The 27,448-nt window shown below is 39.0% G+C and overlaps 2 protein-coding genes across 2 annotated transcripts; both read right to left on the bottom strand.

Annotated features, from left to right (window-relative positions):
- Window positions 1-4,409: 4,409 nt before the first annotated feature.
- On the bottom strand, window positions 4,410-5,400 carry LOC106091588 (pupal cuticle protein Edg-78E). Its single transcript, XM_013258148.2, has 2 exons — window positions 5,284-5,400; window positions 4,410-5,043 (listed from the first exon to the last, which is right to left on the bottom strand). The coding sequence occupies exons 1-2, from the start codon at window positions 5,293-5,295 to the stop codon at window positions 4,651-4,653; spliced, it is 405 nt and encodes a 134-aa protein (XP_013113602.1). The 5' UTR covers window positions 5,296-5,400; the 3' UTR covers window positions 4,410-4,650.
- Window positions 5,401-17,530: 12,130 nt separating this feature from the next.
- On the bottom strand, window positions 17,531-25,352 carry LOC106091589 (SANT and BTB domain regulator of class switch recombination). The gene is made up of 8 exons (XM_013258149.2): window positions 24,467-25,352; window positions 24,126-24,411; window positions 23,780-24,051; window positions 23,482-23,725; window positions 23,282-23,419; window positions 22,998-23,220; window positions 18,008-18,248; window positions 17,531-17,946 (listed from the first exon to the last, which is right to left on the bottom strand). Exons 1-8 carry the CDS (start codon window positions 25,288-25,290, stop codon window positions 17,607-17,609), a joined length of 2,568 nt encoding a protein of 855 aa, XP_013113603.1. The 5' UTR covers window positions 25,291-25,352; the 3' UTR covers window positions 17,531-17,606.
- Between the last annotated feature and the right edge of the window lie 2,096 nt (window positions 25,353-27,448).

The raw sequence follows: 27,448 nt of genomic DNA, 5'->3' as shown, positions 1-27,448 counted from the left end.
CTGATCGAATCCTTAGACCAGTACCGGGAGGAACCGGTCCTTAGAGACTGGATAGACCATATGTTAAGGAACAGGTAGATAAATTGTGTGTCCCATGGCATAAATATAAGGAAGAAAGTGCACAAGGCACGCCGCAGGGGGACATTTTATCGCCACTCCTATGGGTGACCGCCATAAATGACTTATTACGAATGCTAACAGAGGAGGGTTTTGAAACTGTATACTACGCAGCATATGTTATAATACATCTAAGGGGTAAGGATCCGAACGAGCTACGCATAAGGGCCGAAAGGGTCTTGCATATGGCATATGACTGGGATAGACCCAGAGGTCTCAATGTTAACCCAGAGAAGACTGAAATATGCGTGTTCACGAGGAAGACGAAGATGAGCCAATTTAACGCACTACGTTTCCTCAATAAGACGATTTCGATATCTGCCAAAGTCAAATACTTAGGTATGATTTTGGACAGGAAATTTAATTGGAAGTGTCACATTCAGAAGGCTCACTGATGGTGGGCATAATGTAGACGGGCCGTAGGCTCGAAATGGGGCCTGAATCCGAGGATAGTCCACTGGCTCTACAGGAGCGTGATTAGACCAACACTTTTATACGTACATATGAGATGAACATTGAGGTCGAGGGCAAGTCACTGCTGTCATCGGCACAGTCTCGGATTGACGGACCCCTAGTATTGCCATCTGGAAGATCATATTACACGGATGGATCAAAGCTAGAGAACAGAGTGGACCTGGGGGTCTGCATTGAGAACCCAAGGTCTGAGATCTGTTTTAGACTGCCTGACCATAATACGGTCCTGCAGGATGCGTGAAGTGGTGTGGTGCTAACGCGAGGATGTCGAGTGTGAACATCTTTACCGAGAGTAAAATTGGCATAAGAGCAATAACAACCAGGACGGCAAGGTCACGAATAGAGGATGTCAAAATTCGTATCGTTTGGGTGCCGGGCCATAACGAAGTAAGTGGAAATGAAAAGGCAGCCGATATGGCGGTAAAGGCCAGAGGACTGCCGTCAATAAACTTGGTTAACCCGAATCCTTTCGGGTCGACGCAGTCCGAGTTAAGGGAGAGGGCGACTTATGCACATGCAACCTTGTGGAACAGCGTAACGGTCGGTAGGACGGCGAAAATCCTATGGGGGGATCCAGATCGTGAGAAAATGAGGCTATTACTGAAAGGAAATAAGAAGGAGGTCAGTATAGCTATTGGTATCATAACGGGACACATAGGGCTACGAGCTCACTTATGTAAAATCGGTGCGGCAAGTGATAGCATGTGTATGGCATGCGGGGAAGATGATGAGACGTTGGAGCATTTCCTTTGTCACTGCCCGGCTTTCGCGTCTAACAGATTCCGGCACTTAGGTGGAGACACAATACCAGACATGAACCAACTTAGGGGAGTGGTATTGAAAACAATTAAAGATTTTGTAAGTAGCACGGAATTCCCAGCTTAAAATTTTCTTTTTATAGGTTACTTTATAGTTTTTAGAGCGCACAACAAACCAATTACTGGCTTATGTGTATGTCCATAGTGGCATGGGGCCGATTAAATCTACACCCTCTTTTCAACCTAACCGCGTCTGTGTGATATATCCGCTTGAAATGGCGCTTGACCTGGGGGTACTCACTTGTAGCACTGAACCTCCCGCTCTAGATCATGTAGATCCACCATAAGGTTTCTGAGCGGTGGATACCTATTAACAAGTTGATGATTTGGATGGTCCCTGCGATTACATATTTGTCTCCTCATTGAGGTGGTGCAAGTGAGAACTGAGGAGAGAGCGACATTCTGACAGATCTGAATATTATTCCACTGCGTGTCACTTAGCTGACGTCACCACACTGGCGCTGGATAACTTACCACAGACCGGTCAATTGCTACAGTTTAATCAGCGCCACCCCTTCTTATCTCAAAATTCCACAAAATACTGCCGACCACACAGATAATTCGTGACCCAGTGTTTCAGTCCTGGCTGGAGAGACGTGCTGGCGATATCCTCAAATTGTTTTGGCATGGCTGACCACATCGAATGCTCTCAATAGGTCCAGTGCCACGACTCACAGTGGGAGAAAATCAAAAAAAAAATAGTAAAACAAGTAAAGAGGCGTTAAGTTAGGCCGGGCCGAACTTTGGATACCCACCACCTTGGGTATATATCTAAACCACCTTTCGTCAAAATCCGGTGAAAAATGCATACTTTATGCCCATAGCAGCTATATCAAAATATGTTCCGATTTAGACCAAATACTAATAAGTACAAGTCATTGATCAATAGTGTAAAAATGTTAATCTATTTAGTATAAATATCTAAAAATAAACCGATCTGAACCATATACGGTACGGATGTTGAAAAGCCTAACCTATGTCACTGTGTCAAATTTCAATAAAATCTAAAAAAAATGCACTTTTTATGGGCCCAAAACCTTAAATCGAGAGATCGGTCTATATGGCAGCTATATCCAAATCTGGAACGATCAGGGACAAATTGCAGAAGGAAGTCGAAGGTCCTATCACAACTCACTGTCCCAAATTTCGGCGACATCGGACAGTAAATTCGCCTTTAATGGCCCCAAAAACCTTAAATCGAGGGATCGGTCTATATGGCAGCTATATCCAAAATTGGACCGATCTGGACCAAACTATTGAAGGATATCGAAGGGCCTAACACAACTCACTGTCCCAAATTTCAGCAAATCGGATAATAAATGTGGCTTTTATGGGCCTAGGACCCTAAATCGGCAGATCGGTCTATATGGCAGCTATATCAAAATATAGTCTGTGTGAGAACGGGTAGAGATATCTCTTTGAAATGGTTAGAGCTGAAGTACTACCGAGATTGTGTGCAAAATTCCAAGGCCCTAGTTGGTCCGGGCGCCTCTTGAAAGGCCACTAAAGTTGGTCACCTCGGCATTTTGAAATATTGTTTGGGGCTGTCAAATCTTCATTTATGGTCCGATTTTCAAAATTATTTTTTTGATGGATTAGTATTTGTTGAAAAAACTTGCTTAAATACCTTACATTTTTCTTTTCCGTTTGTAATGAAGACATATTTTAGATGTTTTTTAAGTGAAATTTGAAAAAGGAAAGATAAGAAATCTTTTTATTAAAAAATTTGAAAACCCCTCGAGTTCAACATTCCAAAGCCCAGATCCCTAATTTCGATTCCAATTCCTGAGAAAATTTACTCGACTTCGACTACGCAGCCCTGATTCCGCTGTTGACTACCCGGTTTATTTCCAGATTCAGCTCGCTGAGTCAGGAGGTAAGGGAATGCAATGGAAATGTCTGGCGAGCTACTGTACTTCCTCAAAATCCAAGTGGAGGCTTCTTCATTTACTGTGCAAAGCGTGGAGCCTTCAATCTGCTCTGCCAACGCTTTACCCCGCTGATCGTCATCAAGGAGAGAATGCTATGAAACATGTTGTGCATTAAAGTCTCCCAAAACCAGGCGATTATGGCCGGACAGTAAGTCACTAATGATGGTCCTTTAAACTTGGCCATTAACTGGGACTAAGCTACCAACTGGCTGTATGTACATATTGCATTATATTCAGTGCGACTCTACTGCCGTAGTGACTTAAGGTCACAGCAAGAACGAAAATGCACCCACTTTATGCACCGGATACACCTCAGTTGGGGCGGTTCTGGCAAACCAAACAAAACCAGGGTCCGGAGTTCTCTTTAATTTCGATACGGGCCAGAAGCGTGCGGAGTAGGCACTCCGGTATGTAACTCCACCATGACGAAAAAAGGACATATACCGAGGAGGCAACCCATGGCTGATGAAGGGTTTCATCTCGTGAATCCGGTACACAGAGCCGATTGCCATGGGATTTTACCTTTTTGATGTAAGAGTCCATTGTTATATTTTTGTAATAACAGACTCAAGCCAATGCACATCTTATTTGTAAGGTGCGACAAAAATATTTCTAATAAAGTTACGATCTGAAATTTGCATTGTAGGCTTCTAGTGGGAAAAAAACACTATTGCAAAAAAATCGTGAATATTGGTCCATATTTAGGTATATCTCCTATATAGAGGTACCGCCCGATTTCACATATTTTGAAGGGTTTAACGGTATTTTTCAACAAATGTTGCTATATTTACGCAATTTGGCTCCTCAGAGAACAATAAATATTCAAACCAAAAATTATCAAGATATATCCATGTTTTGACATTCAGCAAAAATTCCAAATCGGCACCGAGTTTGATCCAAACCAAACTCGCCAAATCAGCTTATAATTGTGCCCCTTAGTGCTGTGGCCCACAGTGCAAAGGTGGGAATCGAACCCACGACCATCATCCCAGTAAGCCTAACACGCTGCCAACTCGGCCACCTGCACAAATAAGAAAACCCGCCATGGTAGTTAAAAACCACCTGCATATTAGTGTTTTAATGATTTTTTTATTATTTTTTTTCGCATTTTTGCAAATTTCGGTACGTTTTTCGGTCGTCTTTTCGTATTTTCACTTCTAACGTTTAACAAAGGAAATGGCTCATTGCTTGGCTTCTGAACAGAAAAGGGAATTAATGGAATGGACTTGGGAATTAACACAAATGATAAAAAATACTTATATCTATTCCATGGCACCATTGGGCCACATTAGACTTAGTTTGTACACTTTTTAATGGTGACGTCCATGTTTCAGCTGGGCTCCACCCTGTCTCTCCTCCTGATTGGGATGAGTGCGAATGTATTCTAGGGCTTTAAGAATGGCAACTGGTACTGGTGGAGGTGTGGGCAGATGTTCGCCAGCCGGATGGAATCCATTTTCATCGGCGGTGTAAGTCAAAGTAATCAATTGGCCATCGGGAGCATAGTAAGCCGATGATCCGCTGGCATAATAACCTCCAACACCATTCTCTTGGGCAGCAATGCCATTTGTGGTGTCATATTGATACTGATAGCTACCATCTTCTTTAATGTCACTACTGAAGCTGCGCGTTTGAGCCGCAGCATCATATTGATCGGGACGGGCCAAGGCGGCGGCGCACAGGGCGGCTAAACAGCAGATGAACTGAAAAGACAAAAGCACACCATATATGAGCTGAGGTGTTCGAGACAAAAGCAACCATTTTCGAGACAATGGACAATTGTCTAAAATTGTCAATGATTTCGATTTGGAAGTGTAATATTGCTATTTGCGTGAATTTAATCTTTTGTTTGGCTCGATCGATTTGTATCAATCGACGAATCTTCTTTACACGCGCAATCCGAATCATGGCAAAACATCCTACTTTGTTACCAAGATACTTACCAATTTGGCCATGTTATTGATGTTGGACGGTGATGCTTTATGGCTTTCGAGAAAAGTTGGCGGCGAGTTGTTTCCTCGTTTAGATTCAGCCAAGAATTAATATCGAACATTGGAGTGGCTTGGCAATTTATACCCCTTCATTTTTAGCCCAATAAAGGCCATCCATTCATTGATTGTCTTTTACACTCTCGTACTTGCAGCCTTCGCTAAATGGGATGGATGGCACCCAAAAAAAGACGCCGGTATTTTTGTCCACAATTTTTTTTTTTTTGCTTTTGTTTTCTCTCCCCAAAACTGAGTCAAATTTTGATTTAATTTCTCATGCTTACTCGTATGTAGTGTGTGTGTGATGGTCCAAGCCTGTCTTCTGGGAAGACTACATTTGCAGTGAATGGGTTTGTTTGTATGTTTGCGTGTCTTCGCTGGACAATGTTAATTTTTTGCCAATGTTGTTTCAGATGAAACTTCTGTGTTGGATGGGCGTTCTCAAAAAGTTTATAGCCACTTTGTTGAAACATTCTTCCTCCCTTGCCAAAATGACTCTTCCCAAGTTGGAGTAGGTTTTCTGATACATATTACGACATCGTTTCTTTGAGCTTTGTGGTGAGTTGTGTTGTGAATTGAGTGAGCTACATTCCTCATGCTCATGACCCGCTCAGGGGATCAGAACAGTAAGTGGTCATTTAAAGTGAACTTGAAATTCCACGTCACATTCTTGCTAAAAAGAAAAACACGATGCACACTTGCGGAAAGTAAAAGCCAACTGCAATCATAATTAGCCAACATGTCGATTATGTGTTCTGCTCTCATGGTTTTTGCAGCCACCATTTATGGAGTGTTAACCATTTCTGGCCAGAGATAACGCTAAAGTGGTTTTCATTTTTCACTGTCAAGGCATTGACGATTATAATGGCCTTCGTCTAAAACTTCTGGAGATTTGTAACTCTTAAAATACATGTGACACCGCTTTAAAGACCACCAACATTGAGGAACTGATTTTGAAAGTTGAAAGTTGAATATGTAGATATAGAGAAATAAAAAAGGCATAAGGGATGCCTTGGAACGAGCATTTTAAATCCTATTACGGAATCTTTATTAGACAAACCCAAGTCAATCATGGGCCTTCAATTTAGTAATGATTAAATTTGTATGGAACCATGCCACTGTGAACATACACTTAAGCCAGTAATCGGTTTGTTCTGCGCCGATTCTATTTGTTTAAAATCCTATTTCTATTAAACATGGTTTAACATCTTAAAATAGTATCTCTCACTTGAATATAGCATGCCAAAGTCAATCTTTCGATTTTAATTCGATTATTGAAATTTGAGTCTCATATCTCATCTCAAATAGTACACCAAACTTCATATAAGCATTTATCCTTTGCGATGTTTATGTTGTCATCAGTCAACGGATGATCTCTTACGTATTAGCAAAACCATAACTTCCCATGCAAATAATTATTGGAATCAGAGATGTACCATCTAGGGAGCTGTATCCAATAGTAAATTATTTTTAAATTTACTTGACATAAGAATTGGAGTCGTAATACAACTTCAATTGTAAAATAAAAGCAAAATTGAGAAAGAATGAATCTCTTTATAGGCTTGGACAGACAGGATGAACCGACTTAAAATATGCAATCAAATCAATATAAAAATATTCATTTTATAGGGTTTAACATTTCGCGAGGTGTTGTATTTGGGAATAAAATTGAATTTGTGATTATTATTTTTTTTTTTTTAGTCAGTTTGTCCGGATTAAAGCAACTGAACCGTTTTTGCTGAACATTTCATGGTGTGTTTCTTTTGTTCTGGAGGAAGAATATATCAGAGTGGCTACAATGGAGAACACAGCCTACAGTTTCAGTTTTAACAGTCGGTTGACACGTCTAAGAGGCAACTATTCGTAGCCGAGGCGTGGAACGGTTCCTCACCTTCGAGCTAGGGGCTCTAAGCTGGGACCCAGACACACCACGGCTTTGTATATAGCAGACCGATATGGGTGAAGACCTGTTACTTCCTCTTTGAAACGCAAGCGCTAAGGTTTGACACACAGAAAAAATATCACGAACATGTTTTCAATTAAAAATGTAATTGAAAATAAAAATGTTTTGCTGATATTATAAAAGAAGGCGCATATGGTCCAAGACCAGTTTGTAATTCAAACAATTTTCGATTGAACTAAAATAAGTAAAAGCGTGCTAAGTTCCGCCGGGTCGAATCTTATATACCCTCCACTATGGATCACATTTGTGAAGTTCTTTGCCCGGTATCCCTTGATAGGCAAACAAAGGATAACGAATAGAATTTGCCGTTTATGGACCAATTCAGGGCATACTTGGTTTGGATTTTGGAGACCATAGAAGAAGTCTTTGAGCAAAATTTAGATTTAGATCATACATAGTTGTTGAAAGACAAAAGGAACACTTCATGCAAAATTTCGTCTAAATCGGATAATAATTGCCACCTCTAGAGGCTCAAGAAGTCAAGATCCCAGATCGGCTTATATGGCAGCTAAATCAGGTTATGAACCAATTTAGAGCATACGTGGCACAGTTGTTAGATCTCGAAAGTAGACTGTTTTAAAGTACTCTGTTGTTAGGCGAAAACTCAGAATACGTACGATGTAGAGATCGGGAAAGCACAATGTTGCCAGAGGAAAAATTAAAAGTTCCAAATTATTGTGACCACGAGTGTTCACATTTGACAAACAAAAAATCGAAGGTGGTGCAGTAACCATGGAAATACACTGGCTTGTACGGTGCTGTTACGATGAAAATACGATATTCATAGAGAATTGAAAAATTGAATTGAGCGGAGCAGTCACTGCAAAAGTAACCTGTTGTCAGCGAAATTATCAGAGATGAGGGATACTTTGTGGAATTTTGCTGTGCAGTGACGACAAATGTACACTGTTGACGGATGAAGATCCCAAAGGTTATACAATGCAGTGGCCGCAAAAGTACACTGTTTGACTAAATGGCGAAACCGCATTGTTTCTCGCATTCACGAACACTCTCACCGTCCTTGATACTGAAAACTTTCACTTTACCCAACCTGATTTGCTTAGCCCACCTGACGTTGCTCTCTCTACGACAATTGACTTCTGATCTGAACCTTAAGACATTTGTTCCCATTTTTGTACCCTCCACCATAAGATGGGGTTTAATAATTTCCACATTCCATTTAAAAAACCTCGAAATATTCGTTTAAGCCCCCATGAAGTATATATATTTTTGATTGTCATGACATTTTAAGTCGATCTAGCCATTTCCGTCCGTCCGTATGTCTATCGAAAGCACGCTAACTGTCGATGGAGTAAAGCAAGGAGCTTTAAATTTTGCACAAATTCTTCTTATTAGAGTAGGTCAGGTGGGGTTGTATCAGTCCATGGTTTGATATAGCTGCCATATGAACCGATCTTGGATCTTGAGTTCGTGAGCCACTGGAGGGCACAATTCTTATCCGATTTGGGTGATATTTAGCATAAAGTGTTTTGTTATGACTTATGACCAACAATTACGCAAAGTATTTTTCAAATCGGTTCATAACCTGATATAGCTGTCATATAAACCGATCTGCAAACTTGACTTCTAGAGCCTCTCGAGTACGCAATTGTTATGCTATTTGGCTGAAGTTTTGCGTACAGTGGCCTCGCAACAACTGGTCTTAATCGGTTAATAACCTGATATAACTCCCATATAAACCGATCTCCCGATTATAATTCTTAAGCCTCTAGAGGGCGCCATTCTTACCCGATTTGGATGATTTTTTGGAAAACGACTTCTCCCCTGGCCTTTAACAAACGTGCTTAATATGGCCTGAATCGGTCGATAGCCTGCTACAGTTTCCATATAAACCGATCTCCAAATTTTACTTCTTGAACCCCCAAAGGGCCCAATTCTTATCCGAATTGGCTGAAATTTAACACAATAGCTTCTGCTATGGCCTCCAACATTTTATGGTCCGAATCGAAGCATAATTTAATATAGCTCCAATAGCTAAGCAATTCTTATCCATTTTTCTTTGTTTGCTTTAAAAGAGATACCGGGCAAAGAACTCCACGAATGCGATCCATGGTGGAGGGTATATAAGTCTCAGCCAGGCCGAAAATAACACGCGTTTACTTGTTTGGTAAAAGATTTGTGTTTTACTCCCAAATACGTTTTGTTTGAGTTTCATATTAGCCCGACTGATTTCAAAGGGGAAAATGGTTTTTTCAAAATAAGGATACAAACTTGTACTCTACTCTCGAATACCTATCATTGTGTTCCATGTTTCCGCCTGACACTTGACGTTAAACTTTGATACCAGATTCGTGTTCTACTCCCAAATACCCTTCATTGAAGTGCCACATTTTTCCAATCGATCTATGTGGTTTTAGGGTGTTTTTTGTAGTGAACACACAAACAAATAAAATTAGATTTTTATTTAATTACTCAACTATCTACCAAATTTGTATGTGAAACTTTAAATTCTCAACGAATTTTAGCATTGAATCAAAGACATTATTTTTTGAAGTACGTAAGTAAGTCTCAAGTCTAAGAGACTTGACAGACAAATTTATTGAAATTTTGTTGACTTTCAACAAATTCTTTAGTTGAGGTAGTTGTAAAAATAGGCGTACTACCATATAGAGCACAAAACTCCCATGCCATTTATGACTTGCAAGCCCAGGTACGAGTCCCCCGGTCGGCCAAAAAAAATTTAATTATTTTTTTTTTCATTTAACTTATATGAAAAAATTCAGCACTAAAAAATAATAATTTCGCATTCAGAAAAATTTTTTTATAGTGGTTGTTACCTTTTTTTAATTTTATTATTTGGGAAACTTATTACCGTGCAGCATGCCTTTGATTTATTTCATAATAAAGAGGATGATGTCGGTAGGCTAGAGGATGCGTGCAAGACTACCAAACATGATATCCATGCGTTCAATACCAAAATGATTAAAATTTGTTTTTAAGGGTAACAGTAGAGAGTGATTGAGGAAAACCCGAGAGCAGCAGTTAAACGAACGAGACAAAGCAGCGCGAGCCGAACAAAAAAAAAAAAACAAAAACACCACCAACGAAACAAAGCACATGCGTCGGCTGGATAGACGGTTTTTTGCCTTGCTTATGGATATGCAAATTGCAAATTTTGCCCATGAACATTCCCCTAAGGAACAGGGGCAAACTTCTCACATATCAATGAGTGCAGTCCGATTCAAGTTTAAGCTCAATGATACGTGCCGCAGTGCGACACCTCTTTTGAGAGAATTTTTACGTGGCATAGTACCGCACAAATGTTGCCAGCATTAGGAGGGGAAAACCACCGCTGAAAATTTTTTCTGATGGTCTCGCCAGGATTCGAACCCAGGTATTCAGCGTCATAGGCGGACATGCTAACCTCTGCGCTACGGTGGCCTGCTTATGGATATATTGTTGTTATATGTTGGCTTGCAAAGCGTGCCTTTCAACAACATATTTGTAATTTGGGTCGTTGAGATTCAAAATAAATTGTTGCAGGAAAATTAACAACTTTCGTAGTTGTTTTTTCGACCAAAGTTGTTGTTTTTCACAATTATTTTTATGCGTGTAAATCAATACCCACGCTTTGGCGTAACTCCAACATAAATAAAACATCCGGGTATGTTCTGGGTTTCACTTTCGCAATTACATTGAATTCAATTAAACAAAAAGATCAAAATTAATTGGTTTTGGTAAAATGCATCTTTCTTGACTTAAAAATCTCATGAAAAAAAATTATGACATTTTGACACTTCATTCACGTGTAATCTAGAACACACCCGATAATCATAAAAGATAGATCCTAAACATTTGCTAAAATACAAACAATGTGATTCTAAGCATGCTCAGAAATCCTCTTCAAAACTAGAAATCATAAAATGTTCTAAACTAAGTAACATCAATGCGTACTAAAACAAAAAAAATTCCAATTCCCATTAAACAAATTGATTCTTGTCTTAGGAACTTTGATCACTTCATTTATTTACCGCCAACGGAATCTGTTAGAAACGTTCTGACTCAACAAATTGAAAAAAAAACTGGCTTGAAAGCAATTTTTTATTATTAATTAAAAAGTAAAAGTGCAATGAAAACGAAAGTTTGAACTCATGAGTAATTCACTTAGGTTCAACTGTTAATCTTTCATTAATTGCAAGTCTTTATCAAACCGGTTTTAATCTAATGGCCATAGAGCGCAGGTGTTAATGCAGACTTATTGTGCAAAACCAAATTTCGTTGATGATTCTTATAACCTATAAAAAGACTTATAGCGAATTAGAGTGTGCCAATCGATATTACGAATTATTCTTAAAAATTCTAAAAATAAAATCGATTCCAATCGATAAATGTTGCTTCATACATTTGCTCATCCAGTAATATAAGAAAATCATTTAATATTAAAGTTACATTAAATTTGAGACCGATACCGCCCATTCTTAGCTTAGATGCCAGAACTTAGCATACTAAATCAGTTGAATATTGCTCCTACTTGGCCATCAAGAAATCAAATCGGGATACCGGTCAGCCTTATTTGGTAAAATTGTGTCTTCTTATTACCCAGAAAATACTAATAACCGTTAGGTTAAGGCAGCTTCTTTTTGGCATAGCAGCGATAACGGACACTGTGTTATCCTGGGTACAAACCCCCCATCCCAGGCAGTGTACTCTATAAATTGTTTGAGCAATTACTTACTTAAAGATACTACACCACTAGACCACTGGGAGTGGGCCAAAATACCGACATACTACATACGAGCAGCTTGCGACTCATTTCTATACCCTCCACCATAGGATGGTGGAATACTAATTTCGTCATTCTGTTTGTAACTACTCGAAATATTCGTCTGAGACCCCCTAAAGTATATATATTCTTGATCGTTGTGACATTTTATGTCGATCTAGCCATGTCCGTCCGTCTGTCCGTCTGTCTGTCGAAAGCACGCTAACTTCCGAAGGAGTAAAGCTAGCCGCTTGAAATTTTGAACAAATACTTCTTATTAGTGTAGGTCGGTTGGTATTGTAAATGGGCCATATCGGTCCATGTTTTGATATAGCTGCCATATAAACCGATCTTGCGTCTTGACTTCTGAAGCCTCTAGAGGGCGCAATTCTTATCCGATTGGAATGAAATTTTGCACGACGTGTTTTGCTATAACTCCCAACAACTGTGCTAAATTAGGTTCAAATCGGCCAATAACCTGATATAGCCGCCATATAGAACGATCTTGAATCTTGACTTCTTGAGCCACAAGAGGGCGCAATTCTTTTGCACGAAGTATTTTGTTATGATATCCAACAACTGTGCCAAGTATGGTTCAAATCGGTTCATAACCTGATATAGCTGTCATATAAGCCGATCTGGGGACTTGATTTCTTGAGCTTCTAGAGGGCGCAATACCTATCAGATTTGGCTGAAATTTTGCATGACGTATTTTATTATGACTTTCAACAACTGTGCCAAATAAGGTTTAAATCGGTTTATAACCTAATATAGCTGCCATATAAACCGATCTGGAATCCGATTTCCCTGAAATTGTGTACGACGGATTCTTTCATGACCATCACCATACGTGATTGTTATGGTCTGAATCGGTCTATAGCCTGATACAGCTCCCATATAAATCGGTCTCTCAATTTTACTGAGCCCCCAAAGAGCGCAACCGGACCATATCTTGATATCGCTCTAATAGCAGAGCAAATCTTTTCTTTTATCCTTTCTTTGCCTAAGAAGAGATGCCGGGAAAAAAACTCGACAAATGCGATCCATGGTTGAGGGTGTATAAGATTCGGCCCGGCCGAACTTAGCACGCTATTACTTGTTTTACCTACTCAGAGAAATAGTCAAAGCAAATGGCGGTCATATCGAGCAAAAGTTAATGGATTCTGAAATTAAAATTACTTCCAAACTTTTTTTGTCATTTAAATCAATACAAAAATGTTTTCACACAAAAAGTGATCGTTTAAATTGTGTAACCAATTCATGTCAGCCACCCTGTAGTTTACTTACCATCAACAAACGCAGTCTAACGAACATGGAGCCGACTATGGAACTATCAACCTCTCCCAAGAAGCCCCTAAGACTAGGATAGGCAAAGATCCTAACATTGAAACATCAGGCAATGCAATGATAAGAAAAACAATGCAGCCTAACGAACAGTGAGCCGACAATGAGACCAAGAAGCCCATTTACTCATGATTTGGAAGACTAGGATAGGCAAAGATCCTTATATTGAAACATCAAGCAGTGCAGAGAATAGTGCACATTAAAAATGAGTGCACACGATAGACGTGAAGCGAATGGCATGCTCACACCTTATAAAGGGTGATTTTTTTGAGGTTAGGATTTTCATGCATTAGTATTTGACAGATCACGTGGGATTTCAGACATGGTGTCAAAGAGAAAGATGCTCAGTATGCTTTGACATTTCATCATGAATAGACTTACTAACGAGCAACGCTTGCAAATCATTGAATTTTATTACCAAAATCAGTGTTCGGTTCGAAATGTGTTCATTCACCGTAACGTTGCGTCCAACAGCATCTTTGAAAAAATCATTCTTGCCAAATTTTGGGAGAATCGGTTAACAAATTTCCACATTATTGCAATTTTAGTCTAAATCGGACGAACATATATATGGGAGCTATATCCAAATCTGAACCGATTTTTTCCAATTTCAATAGGCTGTATCTCTTGGTTTAAAGAAAAATGTCGGTGCAAAATTTAAAATTGCAAAATTTTCATGGACAGACGGACATAGCTAAATTGAATGAGAAAGCGATTCTGAGTCGATTGGTATACTTATCAATGTCCAGCTCTATTTATTCTGGGTGTCACATACAAATGCACTAAGTTATAATACCCTATACCACTGTAGTGGTGTAGGGTATATGAATCATTTAGATTCAATTATTTGTTAATCGAATATAATTTTTTTATACCCTCCACCATAAGATGGGGGGTATACTAAATTCGTCATTCTGTTTGTAACTACTCGAAATATTCATCTGAGACCCCATAAAGTATATATATTCTTGATCGTCGTGACATTTTATGTCGATCTAGCCATGTCCGTCTGTCTGTCCGTCCGTCCGTCCGTCCGTCTATCTGTCGAAAGCACGCTAACTTCCGAAGGAGTAAAGCTAGCCGCTTGAAATTTTGCACAAATACTTCTTATTAGTGTAGGTCGGTTGATATTGTAAATGGGCCATATCGGTCCATGTTTTGATCTTGGGTCTTGACTTCTTGAGCCTCTAGAGTGCGCAATTCTTATCCGATTGAAATGAAATTTTGCACGACGTGTTTTGTTATGATATCCAACAACTGTGCCAAGTATGGTTGAAATCGGTTCATAACCTGATATAGCTGCCATATAAACCGATCTTGGGTCTTGACTTCTTGAGCCTCTAGAGGGCGCAATTCTTATCCGATTGAAATGGAATTTCGCACGACGTGTTTTGTTATGATACCCAAGTGTCAAGTATGGTTTAAATCGGTCCATAACCTGATGTAGCTGCCATATAAACCGATCTTGGGTCTTGACTTCTTGAGCCTCTAGAGTGCGCAATTCTTATCCGATTGGAATGAATTTTTGGCACCAAGTGTTTCGTTATGATATCCAACAACTGTGCCAAGTATGGTTGAAATCGGTCCATAACCTGATATAGCTGTCATAAAAACAGATCTGGGGATTTGACTTATTGAGCTTATAGAGGGCGCAATTCCTATCCGATTTGGCTGAAATTTTGCATGACGTATTTTTACTTTCAACAACTGTGTCAAATAAGGTTCAAATCGGTTCATAACCTGATATAGCTGCCATATAAACCGATCTGGGATCTTGACTTCTTGACCCTTAGAAGTCGCCGATACAGATCCCATATAAATCGTTCTTTCTATTTTACTTCGTGAGCCCCAATGGGCGCAATTCTTATACGAATTGGCTGAAATTTTACACAGGTCTCCAACATATAATTTAATTGTGGTCCGAACCGGACCATATCTTGATATCGTTTTAATAGCAGAGCAACTCTTTTCTTATATCCTTTTTTGCCTAAGAAGAGATGCCGGGAAAAGAACTCGACAAATGCGATCCATGGTGGAGGGTATATAAGATTCGGCCCGGCCGAACTTAGCACGCTTTTACTTGTTTTCAATTACAGTCGTGATTGAAATTTTTACATATTTCAATTAAAAAATTAATTAAATCAACAATTTTTATACCCTCCACCGAAGGATGGGGGTATATTCATTTTGTCATTCCGTTTGCAACACATCGAAATATCCATTTCCGACCCTATGAAGTATATATACTCTTGATTAGCGTAAAAATCTAAGAACATCTAGACATGTCCGTCTGTCTGTTGAAATCACGCTACAGTCTTTAAAAATAGAGATATTGAGCTGAAACTTTGCACAGGTTTTTTTTTTGTCCATAAGCAGGTTAAGTTCGAAGATGGGCTATATCGGACTATATCTTGATATAGCCCCCATATAGACCGATCCGCCGATTTAGGGTCTTAGGCCCATAAAAGCCACATTTACTACCCGATTTTGCCGAAATTTGGGACAGTGAGTTGTGTTAGGCCCTTCGACATCCTTCGTCAATTTGGCCCAGATCGGTCCAGATTTGGATATAGCTGCCATATAGACCGATCCTCCGATTTAGGGTTTTAGGCCCATAAACGCCAAATTTATTAGGCCCTTTGATATCCTTCTTCAATTTGGCTCAGATCGTTCCAGATTAGGATATAGCTGCCATATAGACCGATCCTCCTGTGATAAAATGTTTAGATCGACTCAGAAATTCCTGCTGATTCGACTTAGCCATGTCCGTCTGTCGGCATATTCTTTCTGTGCTGATAGTCTGTCTGTCGTTTTTTTATAATAACGTTGTCATTCTCTTTGTAACTCGAAATATTGTTCTGCGACCCCAAAAAGTACTTATATTCTATATCATCTCGACATTCTGAGTCGACCTTGCAATGTCCGTCCGTCCGTCTGTCGGAATGACGATAGCGGTCGAACGCGTAAAGCTAGCCGCTTGAAATTTTACACAGATACTTTGGACATTGGGGATTGCAAATGGGCCATATCGGTTCAGATTTAGATAAGCCAATCCCCTGATTTGACTTCTTGAGCCCTTAGAAACCTCAATATTCATCCGATTTGGCTGAAATTTGAACAAAGAACTTAGTTATAACTTCCAACGTCCATGCCAAGTATGATCCGAATTGTCTATAAACAGATATAGTCCCCATATAAACCGATCACCGGATTTGACTTCTTCAGCCTAAAAGCCTGCCAATCCCATGGCAGCTAGTTGTACTTACGGGATTGACCCGATAGAATCATTCATCGGCAAGGGCTGGCGCCTCAGTGTACAACACACTGCTACAACAACAACAACAACTTGTTGTTACTGAGATGGATATCGGTTTTTTTATCCAATCATCACGTATATCACTTTTTTTAGCCCAGATTCAAAAATCGGTTCAGATTTAGATATAGCCCCATATATATATATATATATATATATATATATATATATATATATATATATATATATATATATATATGGACCATATATATATATATATATATATATATATATATATATATATATATATATATATATATATATATATATATATATATATATATATCGCGCGATTTACACTGAAAAGGGCGTAGTTACTACAATTTTCAACGGATATTTGGTTTCGGACTCAGATTTGGATTTTTCGCACGAGTTTTCGAGGAACGTATCTATCGCGTAAAAACAGAATTGGGTGTACTTAGTTTACCAATTTCATGCTAGGACCTGAAATACACAACTAGATTCCTAAGAATCCTAAGCACTACATTCTACTTTGGACGTCGTGGAGGCACAGGTTATCGTTAACCGATCACCATAATATTTCGTATTTTGCTTATAGGGATCAAAAAGAAAGCCAGGAAGGGCATGTGATTCAAAAAATAATTTCTTATTAAAATTATAAAATTTAGTAATAATTTAATAAAATCGTTTCACAAACTTAATTTCTGACCGCAATAAAAATGCTAATCACAATAAAAACGCTGTCAAAAAACGTCACTGTTGACAAGTTAAAACCGCATACATCGCAGTGGAAAAGAGGTTTGGAGACTCAATTCAAGTGGATTTGGGCTCTAGTGGAAACATGGTATAACTTAACCTTACCGAATCGAAAAGGCAAGAAAAATCTTTACTTACCCAATTATTTCAACATTTTAATATATTTTAATTTCACTTGCTTATTTTATTTTTTAATTACTCTAACCAAGTTATTTTTCTTATTGCCCACTAGCATTATCACCCTTTTTGCGAGACGCTTTGATCGACAACGATGACGTGCTTCCAGCACAATTTCCACTCATTTGGGAATTTGAAACAGACGGACCTAAATTGTAATAGCGTTGCTTCAACTGTTCCTTCCATTCCTGTTCGAGCTTAACATAACATCCACCCAAAGGTCGACTTGGTTTGGTAACGTTAATATCAGCCCCATTTTTCTTACGCACCAAGGCAACGACTTGCTTCATAACTTTTTCCTCAAATTCACGTTGATTATCTTGATTGCTGCGTGCCGATAATTCGCCAGACCAATAACGACCAGGATTCAAGGGTGGTTTACTAAAACAAAACATATTTTTAACATGTATATCATTAGAGCAACTTATTTAATGTGTGATACCTTTTACGATGGTGTTTTTTGCTGTAATTCTTTTTGGGAGCCATAGCCTTGCTGCCCGAGGACTCGCAACCATCGCTGCTGCTTGTGGAGAAACTGCTGCCATAGTCACCTAGTCCATATTTACGAGAGGTTGATCTCAGATTTTCCAGAGTATTGTCAGTACTCTCGGTTTCAGTACTCGAATCGGCAAAAAATTTCGATGATGCGGGACGAACACGCCGTGCAACACGACTATTAGCATCTAACGAAAAAAATATTATTAAACTACAAAGTGAATCATCGAGCTTAAACTTAAATTAGACAGCACTGATTTATGTGCGAGATATTTGTCCCAGTTCCTTCGTGGAATAATCATGAGCAAATTTGTAATTATACCCTACACCACTACTGTGGTACAGGGTATTATAACTGAGTGCATTTGTTTGTAACACCCAGAAGGAAGAGAGATAGACCCATCGATAAGTATACCGATCGACTCAGAATCACTTTCTGATTCGATTTAGCTATGTCCGTCTGTCTGTCTTTCCATGTTAATTTGTGTAAAAAGTACAGGTCGCAGTTTTTATCCGATCATCTTAAAATTTGATACAGGCATGTTTTTCGGGACTAGAGACGAGAATCGGTTTACAAATGACGATATGATAGCAATTTTAGATCAAATCGGACGAACATTTATATGGGAGCTATATCCAAATCTGAACCAAGTTCTGTCATTTTCACTGGTAATGTCGAGACTTATGAGAGTCTCCCTTTGTGCCAAATTTCGTGAGAATCGGTTCACAAATGACGATCCTATTGCAGTATTAGTCCAAATCGGATGAACATACATATGGAAGCTATATCCAAATCTGAACCGATTTCTTCCAATTTTAATAGGCTTCGTCTCTAGGCCAAAAAAATATGCTTGTGCTAAATATGCAAACAATCGGATGAAAATTGCGACCTGTATTTTGTTCACAAATTAACATGGACATAGCAAAATCGAATCAAATAATGTTTCTGAGTCGATCGGCATACTTATAAATGGGTCTTGCTCTCTTCCTTAGTGATACAAACAAATTCACCCTGTACCGCAGTAGTGGTGTAGGGTATAAAAAGCAATCATGTCAATATATTCACCATGGCATCGTTTTCAATATGAAAAATATTTGGTTTGTTAAAAATTTGCAAAATTTCCCAAAAAAGATACTTTTATCTCCTTCAAGTTTTCGTAAACTTTGACCATCAAAGGGTTATTATTTCTTTCCATTTTCATGCATCGAAGGTATAACGAAATATTTCAAATGCTGATTTGGCTCATTTCGATATCAAACTACTCAGTTATCTCAAGGCGAATATCGCCAAAAATTTTACTAACTTTTAAAAATTTCACACTGACAATAGAGTTCGATTGTGATTTTTTTAACTTTTAATTGAAATCTTTAAATGTTCCCAAAAACTAAAGTTATATCCCGTCATATCCTAGCCATAAATAAGATCGTGGCGGTCAAAAAAAAACTGAAAAGACAAATTTCAAGTAGTGCTATTTTTTCTGTTAAAAACTGAGTTCTACGTCCTGTTTTATTGCACATATGTGTGAGAAAATTTTATTCAGTATATCTACTAAACACAGAAAGAATCATGAAAATATCTCTAATCTATCCGATTTTATATAATCGACAACTTAAAAGTCAATTTTTTAAAAAAAGTCAAACATTCCGATTTTTTTTTTTGCCATCGTCACCATTGAACGTGAGAAACAATCGCCATATACTCGTATATGCAATATCTATCTACTCTAAATTCCTCTTAGACTTCATAAAACTCGGTGTAAAAATCACTATTTGTGAAATGTACTCTTATATGAGAACGTCAAAATATGGATCGATTCGTCCATGGTTTTGAATATAGGAGGGTTGCCTTTTATATTTCGGGATTGGACAACCTTTGTGTTGCAATCTGCCAACTGACAACTCTATCGTTAAGCTTGACAGTTTTGAGGTTATACGTACTCAAAACCTTTTTGACATACGAGCAATATTTGTGTTGTTTACAGAAACTTAAAAGACGCATCTCGCCCAAACAAATGGAATTAAAACGTGAACATTTTCGTGCGATTATTTTTTACAACTTTCGGCGTGTATTAACTCAACAACAGTGCGTCGATGTACTTAATTAAATTTTTGGCGATGAATTCAACCGAGGTCGTAGTTCACTCCAAGACGAATTTCGTGAAGGTCGTCCAAAATCAGTTGTTGTTCCAAAAACCATTGATGCTGTACGCCAACTGATATTGCAAGATCGTCATGTGACCTACCGTAAGATTGAGACAACCTTAGGCTTTAGTGGGACCAGCATACATTCAATGTAGCATGAACATTTGACCGTCAAAAAAATTAGTTCGTATTGGATCCCACACACTTTGTCAATCGCTCAAAAAAAGGCTCGTGTCGATTGGTCAAAAGAAATGCTCCAAAAAACGATCGCGCTTCAAAACACGTCTATGACATAGTCCCAGGTGATGAATCGTGGATTTACGCGTATGAGCCCGAAAGTAAACGGCAGTCGACTGTATGGGTGTTTCAAATTGAGCCAAATCCAACAAAAGTTGCTCGCGCACGAAGCACTTCCAAGCAAATGATCGCCTGTTTTTTTTTTCGAAAAACTAGAACAACGCAAAACAGTCAATTCTGAGTGGTACACAACCATTTGTTTGCCAGTTGTCTTCCAAGAAATCAGGAAAACCAACCGCCGAAGACGGATCACTCTTCAGCGAGACAAAGCGATCTCTCCCACATTGGCTCAAACAACTGCATTTTTGAACACTCAAAACATCGATTTGATGAATCCTCCGCCGTATAATCCTGACTTGACACCGAATGACTTCTTTTTATTCCCGTACGTAAAAAATAAAATGAGAGGTCAACGTTTTTTGACACCTGAAGAAGCGGCTGATGCATTCAGAATGGATGTTTTGGAGATACCGCAATCAGAGTGGCAAAAGTGCTTCGACAATTGGTTCAAACGCATGCAAAAGTGTGTAGATCTTAATGAGAAATATTTTGAAAAACAATTAAGCGATTTTCGACGATTAATATTTGTTTTTGTTCTCTAATCCCGAATTATAAAAGGCAACCCTCGTACTTTTGTAGCTCTCCTCCTATAGGCTTTCAGTAAAATGGCTTTCGTCTTTAATATTGGATGTCAAAGTTGACGACTTTCCACTTCCCCAACTTTCTAGCGGCTATAACATTTGATCAACTGATCTAATTTGCTTTGCATGATTAAGGATTCTGGAGAAAAAGCATAATGACACGAAATTAATTTACGAAACGTATATTGCAACAAAGCATGTGAATGAGTGAGTATTAAACATTTGTTTTTCTCTCCTCTATGATTTTAAATTACAAATACAAGAGAATCTTGTATCTGTAATCTCTTAGGTAAGTGGACCAGTAGTCGGTAGTGTAATCCATCGTACCTCTGGGTGCAAAATTAAAAAATATATATTCCTTTTATGAGCTGAAGACGTTTAACCGGATGATCGGATATATATCGGCTGTGTATAAATGTAGTCGAAAATAGGCCTATATATTCGAACTGAACCTGACTGTGGAAAAAAAGTAGTCTGTACAAAGTTTTAATTTTTAGGGAGTGCAGCGTGATTATATTAGACTAGGCGAATTTTTTTCGGATTTTCGAGTAACGACAAGTAACATCTGTGCGACGGAGGCCCCCAACGTAGTACAGACTATTTTTTTATCCTTAGGCAGATTAATTTCGAAGGTTGGCTACATCTGACAATATATTGCTATAGGCCGACCTGCCAATTCGATTTGTGAAGGGCGCAGAATAACCATTTTGTATTCGGCACCAAAATCCCGACTATTGGAAATCAACTTTGTCCCCAAAGGCGGCATCGAATACAAAAATACAAAACAATATTTTTTAAAATCATTAATATGACTAAAACGTTCTTTTGATTGTCCTATGCCATTAAAACTTATTTTCATCGAAAATTTTAGATTTTTCTACGCTTTTTTAACTTATAACGTCATTTCTTCAACTATTTTTTTTTTTTTGAGAACTGACACTTTTGCATGTTTTGATCGACACCCTCTCAATAAAGCGAATTTCTGACATAATCTGTAACCTCAGCTCAAATATTTTTGTTCACAAGGAGTGCTAAGAATATTATTGACATTTATTGACCATTAGTATACCCCCCCCCCCACCATAGTAGGGGGGTATATTAATCTAGTCACTCTATTCGTAACACCTCGAAATATTCGCCTACGACCCCATAAAGTATTTATATTCTTGATCGCTTCGACGTTCTGAGTCGTTCTAGCCATGTCCGTCCGTCCATGCGCCTGTCGAAATCACGATTGCGGTCGAACTCGTAAAGCTAGCCGCTTGAAATTTTGCTCAGATGCTTAATATCGATGTAGGTCATTGGGGATTACAAATGGGCAGTATCGGTTCAGATTTAAATATAGCTCCCACATAAACCGATCTCCCGATTTGACTTCTTGAGCCCTTACAAGCCGCGATTTTTGCCGATTTGGCTGAAATTTTGATGCTCAAATTGATACGGATTCAAAATTTGATACGGATTGTTTTATAACCCATCAAATTCGGTTCAGAATTAGATAAAGCTCCCAATTTCCACTTATAGGGTAGGTGTAGGGTATTATATACTCGGCACCACCCGACTTTTGTTTTTTTTTACTTGTTTCTTACTCTTTTTGTGCAATATTATTCTTAATAACTGTTGTCTCTAATATTTTTTTCACCACTGGAAAAAAATATATGGGACCGATTCTGAAAATATATTTTGTATGTCCACCTGTTAAATATCTCATTCAAAATTATGAAATTATCGGAGCAAAATTGTGACTACCACAGCCATAAAAGACCATATCGGATAAAATATATATATGAGAGCTATATCTAAATCTGAACCGATTTTGATGAAATTTGGCAGACTCATTTCTTTCCCCACACTTACCATCAGGATTTAAAACTGGTAATAAGCCCTGGCGGCAACGTTGTGGCATTAGCGACAATAGCATCCATCGTGGTTCATGCTCTGCACTAGTCAAAGATTCTTGCATTTTTAGAGGAGGACTATCGCCCAAAGCGTGACCCTCAGTAGCCAACTGGACGATAGATAAAATAGAACGTTCACGATCAGTTTCCACTAAGACACTATGTTCACGAATCTGGCAACCCTGTAACAAATGGACCATCATTACACAGTGAGATAAAACAGATGCAATATATCATAATAACATTTGGTCCTGGCAAAGTCTCGAAACGAAATGCCTGTTGCCCACAACAAGCATAGCGACCCGCTGCACCGGTAGTGCGACCATCGGCCACTGGCCCCAGAAAACTTGGAGTTTCAGGATGGTAACGACACCAGGAAAGCTATAGTGAAAAGAAAGAACCGTATATATAATAATTACTTGTCTGGTATTGGTGTTTCATACCTGGTACACTGGAAAATACATTTCACACAAACAACAGTAGAGATAGTGGGCATGTCCCCAAAGTTTCCAATAAACACGACGCCATGATTTCAGCTCTTTAAATAATTGAGCTATGTAGCAATTCAAGTCCCATGTGGGATCTCGAACATGATGACTCACTAGTTGGCCCCAGCGATTGAGACGCACATTGCCTTGAATACATTGAACATAGGATTTCATGGTGTTGGTTAAGCAACGCTGACATCTGAGAAAAAAAAAAACAAGTTAATTGAATGTACTATGTCATTTAAGTCAGTACCTAGAGCAACGAAACAATCCCGCCAAACTGTAGTAGTGACCACGTAAAGCCTCCGGTTCTGGTTCACAAAGACTCTGTATAAGTTTGGTCCACAAACGTGGTACCAAACGATCCTTTTTGTCCCTAACCATCTCCAGTTCGACATTGGTAAACATATCAGCCATGCGGGTAATGATAGAATCATTGAGACAAGAGAGGTTGGTGGACGCCTTGACCACTTCTCCCAAGCGTGAATGACAGAAACTAAGGCAGTCCAACAGCAAAGGTTCCATCTGCAAATCTCGGTTAAATTCAAATACCTCATAATTGAGAACGGTCTCACTGAAAAGGTCTCTCATTACTTAACCTGTAAAAAGCTTGCCGATACCAATATTGGCACCACATTGTTTACATTCAAGTTTGGCGAGCCATCACCTTGATCCAGACTATTGTTTCCTTCGGACTTCACCCACTTCATAAGCCAATCGAATATCTGTATGTCACAATGCACCGATATGTCCATGTCCTCCAACTTTTGCCCGGCAGTAACATCGGCGAAATAGCCCATCTTGCTGACTAACAAACTCTGAGGACATATAAAATCCTTGGATGTATTCTTTACCTCATCGCAGACATGGATAACGACCTCGGGCCTAAAAGTATCGAAACAGATGAAGTCATTACTGAACGTGGAAAATGTCAACTTACTCCTTTTTGGATGTAGCTCCTTGTGAATTGATTGAAGTTTTTATGGGAATCGAAGATATCTTTGTGGGAGCTCTTGTACTCGTACTTGTCTCCTTGGAAGTTGTCGTGGAACTTGCATCGCCTTCCGATTCGGTGCATGTTTGCATTGCTACAACTGCTGGTGCGGAGGGAGACACCCTGACCGCAACCTCTTTGGTGCCTTTGGGCTTCAAACGATTGTTATAGTTAGCCGGCAAAGGTACGGGACATATAAAAGGCAACACCGCATCCAAGATGCCCTCATTCAAAATGTTATCCAACTTTTCATTTAACTTGGGATGCAGAGTACCATCACCATTGGTATTTGTTTGAGCTTGTTTCGTTTTAGAAAGAGCCATGGAACTGAGCCGCCGACCACGTGCCGTCGTATCTCCTAGACCAGTGCTGCTACCAGTGCTGGGGCCACTATCTGTCAAATCTTCCTGCACTGCCTGAGGAGATGCACGTTTGTAACCGAACAAATCATTTACCAAACAATTGTGCGCTAAATGCTGAAAGTCCAAGGACTTGGCTGGTCCACTAGACTTTGTTCCCAAGGGCATTGAGTTGCCTGCCCCATTCGTTGTATTTTTGTGCAACGATCCATGGTGATGGGCATGCAACTCCTTTGTGTGGTGATTAGTAGTCTGCTGACTTGTCTGAGTCTGAGAAATCATGTCATTGACATGACATGACAAATTCAAAAAATCCAAAAAGTCATTTAAATTTATTGTCTTCTCCGCACTGTCATTTGGCCCAACGCCATTATGTGTTGTAGGTTTTTGTGAATTGTTATTCGAAGCCATAATTAATTTTGAAAAATTAACTTAATTAATATTATAAAGGTCAGCAAGAGAAACACCTATCAAATAAAGTGAAAATCTCTCCAAATGTTTCATGATAAACAAACATGCGTTTCCAGGCAACAGTATCTACGATGAAGGAAACGGCTTAAGGCATAGCGGTTTGTGGCATAGCTTATAACGGAAAAATACACTCTTAAAACAACAACCCTCCAGATATTTAATGATAACATCGGAATGGATTTCACCTCAATATATTCGGGCTATTTTGTTGTTACATCCTACACCTAGTCTTGCCAGATGGTCGGGATTATCCCGACTTTCTGTGGCTATCCCGACTCCCAACTATTGGGGAAAAATATGGGAAAATCCCCAATTTTAGAGACTATATAAATATGATAGCGCATTTTCAGTCATAGGTGTGCATTCAATTATGAATATTTGAAACAGTCAAATAAGATTCATCTATCCATCCGTATGTCTATCTGTCACCCGTCCTTCTTCCTGTGTGTTTGCTCTTAGGACACTACTGGTTTCACAAATAATGCTATCCGTTAACGAAGTTTAGAATGATGAGTTCTATAAGCTGCTTCCACATCAGTGCCAAGTATGGGATACATAGGTTCAACTTTCGATATTGTCATCTGTCTTAAATTGAAGCATTCAAATAATGGTCTAAGACTTTAAAAGTACACATATTTTTAATAGTTATGGTATAACAAGTGGATTTAAAGATGCCTGTCCGTCCGTCTGATGAAACATCTGTTCTAGCCAGTGACATCAAAGCGGTAGAAGTCTAGATTAGGCCACATAGTTTTGGGATGCTCACAACCCCTATTTGTAACCATCTATCATTCATCAGATGGTGTCGTCCTCAGTGCGGACGTGATGCACAAACAAGCCACCCTTTGGACACGGTTGACTATTGAACAGTAGCTGGACTTTTGAAGCGCCGTCCACCAGACCACAACACCATAGAGCATTATAGGTCCGACAACTGCAATATATACCCAATGCATAATGCGCCGTCTAAATCCCCAACTTTTGCCAATGACTCTCTTGCAGTTGTATAGGGTAAGAGTCGCCTTTCTTGCCATTTCCAAAATGTTCGATTTGAAGTTCAATTTCCTGTCCAGCAAACACCCAGGTGTTTTGCGCTTTCTGTAAATGGAACATTCTCTCCACCCACGGCGCATATCTAGCACACCACGTGCAAAATTTCAGCCAAATCGGATCAAGAAGTCAAGACCCAAGATCGGTTTATATGGGGGCTATATCAAAACATAGACCGATTTGGCCCATTTACAATCCCAATCGACCTACACTAATGAGAAGTAATGGTGCAAAATTTCAAGCGCCTAGCTTGACTCCTTCGAAAGTTAGCGTGCTTTCGACAGACGGGCCGACATGGCTTGATCGACTTAAAATATCATGACGATCAAGAATATATATACTTTATGCGGTCTTAGACGCATATTTCGATCTGTTACAAACGGAATGACGAAATTAGTATACCCCCCATCTTATGGTAGAGGGTATAAAAACGTGAAAGCGTTTTATTTAGCGCGGCGTATTAGCTGCATTGCTAGAAAGTTCTTCATCCGAAGTTCTTCATACCCTCCACCATAGGAAGGGTTTGTAACTACGTGTTTTGTTATGATATCCAATAACTGTGCCAAGTATTGTTCAAATCGGTTCATAACCTGATATAGCTGTCATATAAACAAATCTGGGGACTTGACTTCTCGAGCTTCTAGAGGGCGCAATTCCTATCCGATTTGGCTGAAATTTTGCAATACGTATTTTATTCTTACTTTCAATAAGTGTGTCAAATAAGGTTCAAATCGGTTCATAACCTGATATAGCTGCCATATAAACCGATCTGAGATCTTGACTTCTTGAGCCTCTAGAGGTCGCAATTATAATTCGATTTGCCTGAAATTTTGTACGAAGGATTCTCTCATGAGCATCAACATACGTGTTTATTATGGTCTGAATCGGTCTATAGCCCGATACTGCTCCCATATAAATCGATCTCTCTATTTTACTTCTTGAGCCCCTAAAGGGCGCTAATCTCATTCGAATTTGCTGACATTTTACACAGGCCTCCAACATATAATTTAATTGTGATCCAAACCGGACCATATCTTGATATCGCTCT

The sequence above is a fragment of the Stomoxys calcitrans genome, chromosome 1 (assembly GCF_963082655.1).
Source record: "Stomoxys calcitrans chromosome 1, idStoCalc2.1, whole genome shotgun sequence".
Lineage (NCBI taxonomy): Eukaryota > Metazoa > Arthropoda > Insecta > Diptera > Muscidae > Stomoxys > Stomoxys calcitrans.
The sequence above is the reverse complement of the archived record's forward strand: the minus strand, read 5'-3'. Positions and strand labels throughout refer to the sequence as shown.

Coding starts and splice junctions, on each gene's coding strand:
- LOC106091589 (XM_013258149.2), bottom strand. CDS start 25,290: ATGGCTTCGAATAACAATTCACAAAAACCTACAACACATAATGGCGTT. Junction 23,420..23,481: donor TGTATTTTCCAGTGTACCAG/GTATGAAACACC, acceptor TTTTCACTATAG/CTTTCCTGGTGTCGTTACCA. Junction 18,249..22,997: donor ACCAGTTTTAAATCCTGATG/GTAAGTGTGGGG, acceptor TTTTTTCGTTAG/ATGCTAATAGTCGTGTTGCA.